Source organism: Macaca fascicularis, chromosome 11 (genome assembly GCF_037993035.2).
Source record: "Macaca fascicularis isolate 582-1 chromosome 11, T2T-MFA8v1.1".
Classification (NCBI taxonomy): domain Eukaryota; kingdom Metazoa; phylum Chordata; class Mammalia; order Primates; family Cercopithecidae; genus Macaca; species Macaca fascicularis.
The window spans coordinates 94,952,597-94,963,860 of NC_088385.1; the positions used below are offsets into that span (position 1 = coordinate 94,952,597).

At 36.8% G+C, this 11,264-nt stretch overlaps 1 protein-coding gene across 2 annotated transcripts in view; it reads right to left on the reverse strand.

Moving 5' to 3' along the window:
- The window catches only part of C11H12orf50 (chromosome 11 C12orf50 homolog), a 42,760-nt gene extending 31,496 nt beyond the window's left edge, over nucleotides 1–11,264 (reverse strand). Inside the window, exons 1-3 of one of the 2 annotated variants that reach the window (XM_005571815.5) lie at nucleotides 11,203–11,264; nucleotides 8,811–8,930; nucleotides 8,348–8,468 (exon numbers count right to left, since the gene is read on the reverse strand). In XM_005571815.5, coding sequence (XP_005571872.1) covers nucleotides 8,348–8,468; nucleotides 8,811–8,822 — 133 coding nt within the window. In that variant the 5' untranslated portion in view covers nucleotides 8,823–8,930; nucleotides 11,203–11,264. Of the gene's footprint in view, nucleotides 1–8,347; nucleotides 8,469–8,810; nucleotides 8,931–10,921 lie in introns of both variants that reach the window. The other variant, XM_005571811.5, reaches the window with a different exon arrangement.

Consider the following 11,264-nt stretch of genomic DNA (forward strand, 5'->3'; position numbering starts at 1 on the left):
GCTGTGAGAAGAGGGCCACTGTCCTCCAGACCAGAATGGTAGATTCACCAACAGCTTGAACCATGTGTCTGGAAAAGCCACAAACAACACCAGCCAATGAAAGCAGCCAGGAGCAGGGGCTATACTCTGCAAAGCCACAGGGGCAGAGCAGCCCAAGACCATGGGAACCCACTTTTTGCTTCAGTGGGACCTGGATGTGAGACCTGGAGTCAAAGGAGATCATTTTGAGCTTTAAGATTTGTCTGCCTGCTGGATTTTGGACTTGCATGAGGCCTGTAGCCACTTTGTTTTGGTTAATTTCTCCCATTTGGAATGTCTGTATTTACCCAATGCCTGTAACCCCATTGTATCTAGGAAGTAACTAGCTTGCTTTTGATTTTACAGGATCATAGGCAGAAGGGACTTGCCTTGTCTCAGATGAGACTTTGAACTGTGGACTTTTGAGTTAATGTTAAAATGAGTTAAGACTTTTGGGGAATGTTGGGAAGGCATTATTGGTTTTAAATGTGAGGATATGAGTTCGGGAGGGGTCAGGAATGGAATGATATGGTTTGGCTGTTTCCCTACCCAAATCTCATCTTGAATTGTAACTCCCACAATTCCCACCTGTTGTGGGAGGAACTCAATGGGAGGCAATTGAATCATGGGGGCAGGTATTTCCCATGCTGTTCTCGTAATAGTGAATAAGTCTCATGAGATCTGACAATTTCAAAAAGAGGAGTTTCCCTGCACAAACTCTCTTTCTTTTCCTGCTGCCATCCATATAAGATGTGACTTGCTCCTCCTTGCCTTCCTCCAGGATTGGGAGGCCTCCCCAGCCATGTGGAACTGTAAGTCCATTAAATTTCTTTCTTCTGTAAATTGCCCAGTCTTGGGTATGTCTTTATCAGCAGTGTAAAATCAGACTAATATAGTGTGGTAGAAAATTTCAGAGAGTTAACAGGGCACCAGATAAAATAGAGTCTCTTGTTATATTTGGGAGTCACTGACATGTGGATCATATTCAAAATCATAAGGCCAGATGAGACTACCAAGAAAGTAAATAGAGAAAAAAAGAACCAAGAACTAATTCCTAAAACACTGCACATGCAAGAGATTGGGGAAAAGAGGAAGAAGAACCTGGGGAAAGTGGTAACATAGCATTAGGAAGGAAGAAGAAAAACAAAGAGACCAAGGTTGAAACGAAAGAGAAAAAATGTTAAATACAGTTGGAGAGAAGGGTAGGTCACCCACAAAGGGAAGTCCATCAGGCTAACAGTGAACCTTTCAGAAGAAACCTTACAAGCCAGAAAAGATTGGAAGCCTACATTCTACATTCTTAAAGAAAAAATAATTCCATCCGAGAATATCACATCCAGGCAAACTAAGTTGCATAAGTGAAGGATAAATAAAATCATTTGCAGACAAGCAAATGCTGAGGGAATTTTTTACCACCAGACATGCCTTACAAGAGGCCCTGAAAGATAACACTAAATATGGAAAGGAAAGACAGCTACCAGTACCTACAAAAACACATTTAAGAACACAGACCAGTGACACTATAAAGAAACCACACAAACAAGTCTGCATAAAAACCAGTTAACGACATGATGAGAAGATCAAATCCACACATATCAATGTAACCTTGAATGTAAAGGAGCTAAATGTACCAATTAAAAGGCACAGAGTGGCAAGCTGGAAAAGAAGCAAGACCCACTAGTATGCTGTCTTCAAGACACCTGTTGCACATATTATATCATGATACCCATAGGCTCAAAATAAAGAAATTGTGAAAAATCTACCAAGCAAATGGAAAACAGAAAATATCAGGGGCTGCAATCTTAATTTCAGGCCAAAGAGACTTAAACCAACAAGATTAAAAAACATAAAGAAACACATTATACAATGGTAAAGGGTTCAATTCAACAAGAAGACCTAACTATCCTAAATATATACACATCCAACACAAGAGCACCCAGATCCATAAAGCAAGTTCTTAGAGACCTACAAAGAGACTTAGATTCCCATACCATAATAGTGGGAGACTTCAACACCCCACTGACAGCAGTAGACAGATTGTCAATGCAGAAAAGCAGAGATATTCAGGACCTAAACTCAAAACTTGACTAAATGGATTTAACAAACATCTACAGAACTCTCCACTTCAAAACAACAGAATATAGATTCTTCTCATCATCACATGACATATACTCCAAAATTGACCATACATTTCGACATAAAACAATACTCAGCAAATTTAAAAACAAAAAACGAAAAACAAAAAACTGAAATCATACCAACCATGCCCTCAGGCCACAGCACAATAAAAATAGGAATCAATACTAAGAAAATCACCACTACCATACAATTACATGGAAATTAAACAACCTGCTGTTGATTGACTTTTTGGTAAACAATGAAATTATGGCAGAAATCAAGAAATTCTTTGAAACTTATGAGAACAGATACAACATACCAGATTCTCTGAGATACAGCTAACTCAGTGTTAAGCAGGGAAGTTTATAGCACTAAATAGGCTAAATGACCTATAGTATTAAAAACACTAAATGACTATATCAAAAAGACCTCAAATTAACAACGTAGCATCACAACTAGAAGAACTAGAGAAGCAAGAGAATATCAACCCTAAAACTGGCAGAAGACAAGAAATTACCAAAATTAGAGCTGAACTGAAGGAAATGGAGACACAAAAAGCCATATAAAAGACCAGCAAATCCAGGAGTTGATTTTTTGAAAAAAATTAATAAGAAAGATAGACTGCTACCTAGACTAATAGAGACGAAAAAAAGAGAAGATCCAAGTAAACACAATTAGAAATAACAAAGGGAGGCCAGGTTCAGTGGCTCATGCCTATAATCCCAGCACTTTGGGAGGCCAAGGCAGGCAGATAACTTGAGGCCAGGAGTTCGAGATCATCCTGGCCAACATCGTGAAACCCAGTCTCTACTAAAAATACAAAAATTAGTCAGGCATGGTGGTACATGCTTGTTATCCCATCTACTTGGGAGGCTGAAGCAGGAGAATCATTTGAACCCTGGAGACAGAGGTTGCAGTGAGCCAAGAAAAAAAAAAAGACAAAGGGAACATTACCACCGACACCACAGAAATACAAAAACCTATCAGACACTACTATGAACACCTCTATGGGAACAAACTAGCAAATTTAGAAGAAATGAATATATTCCTAAACACATGCAACCTCCCAAGACTGAACAAGGAAGAAACTGAAACCCTGAAGAGACCAATACTGAGTTCTATAAATGTATAAGAAAAAGCCTACCAAGCAAAAAAACAAAAACAAACAAAAAAAAACCAACCCCAGGGCCAGATTCATAGCCAAGTTATATCAGATTTATAAAGAAAAGCTGGTGCCATTCCTACTGAGACTATTTCAAAAAACTGAGGATGAGGGACTCCTCCCTAACTCATTCTATGAGGCCAGCATCATTCTGATACCAAAACATGGCAGAAACAAAACCAAAAAACAAACAAACAAACAAAAATGCCAATATTCTCAATGAACACAGATGCCAAAATCCTCAACAAAATACTAGCAAATCAAATTCAGCAGCACATCAAAAAGCTGATCCATCATGATGAAGTATGCTATATCCCTGGGATTCAAGATTGGTTCAACAAACACAAATCAATAAATGTGACTGATTACATAAACAGAACTAAAAATAAAAACCGTATTGAGAAATGATTATCTCAATAGATGCAGAAAAGGCTTTTAATAAAATTCAACATCCCTTCATGTTAAAAACCCTCAGTAAGCTAGGAATTGAATAAACATACTTCAAAATAATAAGAGCCATCTATATAAAACCCAGAGCTTATATCAGACTGAATAAGCAAAAACTGGAAGCATTCCCCCTTGAAAAAATGGAAGAAGACAAGTATATACTCTCTCACCACTCCTATTCAACATAGTATTCAAAGTCCTGGTCAGATCAACCAGGTAAGAGAAAGAAATAAAAGGCATCCAAATAGGAATCAAGGAAGTCAAATTATCCCTGTTTGCAGATGACATAATTCTATATCTAGAAAACCTCATAGTCTCTGCCCAAAAGTTCTTTGATCTGATAAGCAACTTCAGCAAAAGTTTAGGATACAAAATTAACATACAAATATCAGTAGCATTCCTATACACCAACAACATCCAAGCCAAGAGTCAAATCAGGAACGCAATTCCATTAATAACTGCCACAAAAAGAATAATATACCTAGGGATACAGCTAACCAGAGAGGTGAAAGATCTCTACAATGAGAATTACAAAACACTGCCCAAAGAAAGCAGAGATGATGCAAATGAATGGAAAAACATGCCATGCTCATGGATAGGAATAATCAACATCATTAAAATGGCAATGATGCCCAAAGAAATTCACAGATTTGATGTTATTTCTATCAAACTACCAATGACATTCTTCACAGAATTAGAAAAATATATTTTAAAATTAATATGAAACCCAAAAGGAGCCCAAAGAGCTAAGGCAATCTTAAAGCAAAAAGAACAAAGAGGGAGGCATCATGTTACCCAACTTCAAACTATACTACAGGGCTACGGTAACCAAAACGGCATGATAATGGCACAAAAAAGACACATAGACCAATGGAATAGAATAGAAAGTGTAGAAATAATGCCTCACAACCTACAACACACCTACAACCATCTAATCTTTGACAAAGGTGACAAAAATAAGAAACAGGGAGAGGACTCCCCACTCAATAAATGATGCTGGGATAACTGGCTTGCCATATATAGAAAATGGAAACTGAAACCCTACCTTATACCACATACAAAAATTAACTCAAGATAAAGACTTCAATGTAGGCCGGGTGCGGTGACTTATGCCTGTAATCCCAGCACTTTGGGAAGTTGAGGTGGGCGGATCACAAGGTCAGAAGATTGAGACCGTCCTGATCAACATAGTGAAACCCCATCTCTACTATAAAAAAAAAAAAAAAAAAAAAAAAGCCAGGCATGCTGGCATGCCCCCGCCTGTAATCTCAGCTACCTGGGAAGCTGGGGCAGGGGAATCACTTGAACCCAGGAGGGAGAGGTTGTAGTGGGCCGAGATCTCACCATTGCACTCCAGCCTGGCAACAGAGTGAGACTCCATCTCAAAAATAAACAAATAAATAAACAAATAAATAAATAAAATTTTAAAACAATTTTAAAAAGACTTATATGTAAAACCTAAAACTATAAAAACCCTGGAAGATAACCTAGGAAATACCATTCTGGACATAGGACATGGCAAAGATTTCATGACAAAGATGCCAAAAGCAATTGCAATAAAAAAGTTAACAAAAAGGATTTAATTAAACTAAAGAGCTTCTGCACAGCAAAAGAAACTATCAACAGAGTAAGCAGACAACCTACAGAATGAGAGAAAATATTTGCAAACTATGTATCCAACAAAGGTCTAATATCCAGAATTTATAAAGGACTTAACAAGCAAAAAACTAACAACTTTATTAAAAAGTGGGCAAAGAACACGAACACTTTTCAAAAGAAGACATAAATGTGGCCAAAAGCATATGAAAAAATGCTCAACATCACTAATCATTACAGAAACACAAATCAAAACCATAATGAGTTACTACCTCATAACAATAAGAATGGCTATTTATTAAAAAGTCAACAAATAACAGATGCTGGTGAGGTTACAGAGAAAAGGGAACACTTATATACTGCTGGTAGGAATGTAAATTGATCCAGCCACTATGCAAAGCAATGTAGCAATTATTTGAAGAACTTAGAAGAGAATTACCATTTGACCCAGCAATCCTATTATTGGGTATATACACACAGGAACATAAATCATTCTACTATAAAGACATATGTACGTGTGTGTTCATCACAGCACTATTCGCAATAGCAAAGACATGGAATCAACCTAAATGCCCATCAATGGTAGATTAAATAAAGGAAATATGGTATATATATGCCATGGATTACTACACAGCCATAAAAAATAATGAGATCGTGTCCTTTGCAAGAACATTGATGGAGCTAAAGACCATCATCCTTAGCAAACTAATGCAGAAAAAAAATCCAAATGCCACATGTTCTTACTTACAAGTGGGAGTTAAATGATAACACATGAACCCAAAGAGAGGGACAACAGATACTGGGTACTGGGGCCTAATCGAGGGTGGAGGCTGGTAGGAGGGAGAGGATCAGAAAAAATACTTATCAGGTACTATGCTTATTATCGAGGTGATGAAATTGTCTGTACACCAAATCCCCATGACACACAGTTTACCTATATAGCAATCCTGCACATGTACCCCAGAACCTAAAATAAAAGTTAAAGAAAAAAAAAGAAAGAAAAATGAAGAGAATGTGTCCTGCAAGCTGGATAGGAAAATTATGTCAAGAAGGAAGGGGTGATTAAATGTGTCAAATCCTGCTCATGGTTCAAGTTATGTAAGGACTAGGAATTGGCCACTGGATTTAATAATGTGTATGTGACAGTTGAAAGGAGTGAATAAGCCTGATTTGCATGGGATTAAGAAATAATTGGGGGAGGATTTGGTGACCACAATAATAAATAATTGCTTTGAGGAGAACTATTGCAGTGGGAAGAAACATGGGGTAGTAGCTTGTAAGAGAATAGATCAAAATGGAGAATTCCTTAAATAATTAAATAAATACATGTTTGTATGGTGACAGGAAGAGTGAATAATGCTTATGCAGAAAAAGAGGGGGAAGAATCATTAGATCAATGTCTTAGAGTAGAAAAGAGAAGGCAATATCTACTTACCAAGTGGAAGGATAGGCTTAGACAGGAGTATGGATGATTCATGGTAAGAGCAGGGAAGAAGTAAGTACTGATGCTACTAGGTGGGTAGATGTAGTGACAGAAAACTGCAGAAGTTATCTTCTTATTAAACGTTTCTCAGTTTGTAAGACATAAGGTCATCATCAGAGAAGAAGAGGCAATGGAGGTTTAAGGAGAGGAAAGGAAGTATAAAAAGCAGTTTGGAAGAATAGGAATGAACTGGGGGAGTACCATGCAGTGTTATTGGCAGTCAGCAGTAAGGGCTCATTTGAGGTTTGTGATCATGAATTTAACCCAACCAGCATGGTTGTATATTTTTCTGCAAACACAAAAATTAGCTGAGTGTGGCAGTGTATTCCTGTAATCCCAGCTACTCAGGAGGCTGAGGCAGGAGAATTGCTTGAACCCGGAAGGCGGGGGCTGCAATGAGCTGAGATCGCACCACTGCACTCCAGCCTGGGCGACAGAGTGAGACTCTGTCTCAAAAAACAAACAACAAACAAACAAACAAAAAAACATTCCATCAGAAAAACTTGGTGGCCATAGAAGGAAAGTAGAGTAGTTACAAGCATCAGGGAAACCTAATAGCCCCAACTTCTTCAGCAAGGTTCTTACCATTCACTGGTTTACACTGTGGTGTCTTCTGTATCCATTTCCCAGAACCGAATTTAAGGTACATCACATGGTAGAGTCTCAGTACCATTTAGTTAGACTGAATTGTGCCACAGCTTTTGTAGCAATGGCATTGCATTTTCTCCACAATTAAAGTGTTAGAAAGAACCATCAGACACAGCTGTCCTACTAGAAGCAAGAGTGTGTAACCCAGATCATTCCCTTGCTCTCTCCACCTACCAGACAACTTTCTGCACAATCACAGAGATCACCAGTGAAGGCATGACCTCCAATCTTGGCTTCAGTTGTGTGATACTTTGCTAAGACACAGCCTCTTTCTATTTAGTGAGGTCAGTAGCTGTCTTACTTTTCATATGAATAAAATTCTTTTTAGATACACATAGAGAAAGTTTAACTTGCTCTTTGTTCACTTCATCTTGTTAGTTACTTAATGGTTCATTCTAAACTTTCTCTCATCTCATGTAGAATCATTCCAAATTACCCATTGGCTACTAAATTGCATTGCTCAACTTGTCATACTTTTTTTTTTTTTTTTTTTTTTTTTTTGAGACTGAGTCTCGCTCTGTCGCCCAGGCTGGAGTGCAGTGGCGCGATCTCGGCTCACTGCAAGCTCTGCCTCCTGGGTTCACACCATTCTCTTCCCTCAGCCTCCCGAGTAGCTGGGACTACAGGTGCCTGCCACCATGCCCAGCTAATTTTTTGTATTTTTAGTAGAGATGGGGTTTCACCGTGTTAGCCAAGATGGTCTCGATCTCCTGACCTCATGATCCACCCACGTCGGCCTCCCAAAGTGCTGGGATTACAGGAGTGAGCCACCACGCCCGGCCATTGTCATACTTTTTAAATGTGTCATTCTATGCTGCTACTCCAAAACAAGATTAGAATATGGTATGTCCATGTTATTCAAAAAATGTACTCACTGCTACTTGGTGGCAAAAATAATCCATTGATATTTCGAGGTTTGCTGTGATAAAAGATACAGCTGATCTTCACACAACCAAGAGGCTGAGTTTCCCAGAAGCATGAAATGCTGCAGTTTTGCTAGATAAAAGGAGATTGGGGGAAATGTAATGATCAGATGCCATATTCACAACAAATACAATGTGCTGCAATACAGCACAATGACACAAAAACGGTTACAGTTAACTGATTTAGGATCATGTGTGTTTTCCAGCTTTCAGTGTTTCTAAGCCCTGCTATTCAAAAGATGCAATGGGTATTTCTAAAACATGTTCCTCCATTAAGTTGAAAAAATTGCAAAATGCCTAAAATCAAATAGTAGATGGAAGAATGATTTCTTCCCTATTGTTTTGTAAAAGTATAATTCAGCATTATTGAAGGGAAATGCTTTTTAACAAAAATGATGATGCTAAGTAATTCTACCTGCATTTCCATGTGTCTAAATCTGCAAAGTGGATCTAAACATTTCCTCTCTCTCCATAATGAGCACACAGTGTCACTGCCAAGGGCCTCTTCACAGTGTCGGAATCGGCACTGGGAACCCTAAAAGAAAAAGTAAACAGTGTAGAAAGCTCAATATGTTGACATTAGTGTTTAACAAGAATAGGTCGCTAATTAGTTAAAGAAAATACAAGTAGATTAAATTAGAATCACAAAGATATACACTATCAATTTTAGACCATAAGTCTAAATTTTAGCAAATTAGTCTAACTTTCGTGAAAAAGCAACAAGATAATCTAATGATTAAATAGTACAACATGCCACAAATCACTGATAAAATGCTACTTTTTGTTATTCATTAATCCATATGGTTCACTAAGAATAGAGATATAAGAATCCAGTGACACTTTGATCACAATTCAGTGACAGAACAACTTAATTTCTCGTTCTGAAGAAAGCCCAGATAAAACTTTTAAGAATCCCTACCTATATTCTAATTGTGAAAATGGTTTCTATTAATCAATCGTTTTATTAGATCATCTGTTTTCTCAATCTATGGAGATACTGTTAAGTTTTTATGGAGCTTAAAATTTAAGTTATTGTGGAATTTTAATTATTATATTATGATGTACTACATTAAATATATGTGCTTTGTGCCTTTGGCTTAGAAAGATAAACAATTGCCTATACATATACTTACTGACTTCTTCATATGCCAACAAAAGTAGATGTGGATTGTTTCAATGGGCTGCTAATACTTCTTAAAAATTCTATGTTCTTTTAAACGCAAACACACAGTTGGTAAAAACTACAAGCCCCTGTTGTGTGGGAAGAGAGGTGGGTAACATTCTTCCCTCTTTTGACACATGCTCCACGGTTGTTCTTTATCTTTTATCTCTCTCCTACTTTCATATTCACTCTCTCCCCCTTGTTAAAGTAGATTCATGTACTCTCACAGCACGGGTTTATGGGCAGGGGTTTTCAAGTCAATAAACTGGTATTTGAAAGTCTGGGCTCCACTACTTGCCCATTGTCCCAAAGTTAATACTTAACTCATCCTCTCTGTACTTTAGTTTTCTCATCTGTGTACAGGAAATAAAAAAATACTTTCCTCACAAGTTAGCTGCAAAAATGATGTGATACAAGGTATTGTGAGCTATTATTATTATTTATTCATTTAATTATTTACTGGTAACTTACTCATTAGTCACTGTACTAAGTATTTGAGGATACAGCAGTGAAATAGACAAAACGCTCTGCCCACCTGGGACATGAAATCTGTTATTATTCTTTATTATCCTAGCATTTAATTTAACAGGTAATATAAATGAATCTAATTTCTGTGGCCAGAGAGGTTGAGTCCATTCAGGTTTCCTAACAGAGAGGAAACACTTGAAACCAGACATAACATATTTTTCGCTGGATTATTTCTTGCATGAGCACGAAGCTCCAAATATTGAGTTTCTACTTTTATCTGGTTTTATTAAGATCCATTCATCCTAATACGTTGGAGGAATTATCAGTTTTTCCCATTTAACTTTATAAACTTTATGTGGCCAATTTGTTTATATTAATTATTTTCTTTTTTATGATATTTAAATATTTGTTGTTACTTAGACTTTTGACAGAGGAAAATTCAGTAATTGGGTAAATAAATTTCAAATAGGAAAACAGATTTATTACAATAAGTTTGACAGTTACCTGAATTCAACTATTTGAATTTATAATGACTGGAATCGTATTAACTAAAACAATATCTTATAACATATAACGTTTCAATATTAGGAATTTAATGTCTCAAGGTGCCATAACATAGGCAAAAGTGCCACATGAAGATTCAAAAGCTATATGCATGTAACTGGCATATATAAGGGTAGTTTCAAACAAATAATAATTTTAAATTATCTCAGATTTCTTCAGAGAAATTTAGTATGTCAAAAATACATGCTAGGCTTTTACTCCAGATTTTACATATATAAGATATCTTGCAAGAAAATAGTAAATTTTGGCTCAGCAATGCAAGTTATTGCCATATCGTCCTTCATTCTACTCAAATTAATAATGTGAAGTACTGTCAGTTGTACAATATTTACCTTTATGCATGTGGAATTAAAAAAGAAATAGCAGTCATTCCCAACTTCTGCCATTTTCAACTCTCTTGCTGCTAATCCAATGTTTGTTTTTTTTTTTTTTTTGAAAAATATATATGAATTGCAGGAATGCAAATACAAAAACTATCAGTGTGTAAAGGGGGAAAAATAATTTCTTTTCCACAGTCTTTCAGGCTATCAGTAGTATTCCTTTAAAACTGACCTCCTGTTGACAGTATATTACACAATAGATAATTCTTAAACAAATTTAAATTAGAAGATACCTTCTCTAGCTTTGCAGAAATGTTGAAAGTGGTTGCTAGTAAGCACACAAACTCAAACTTCT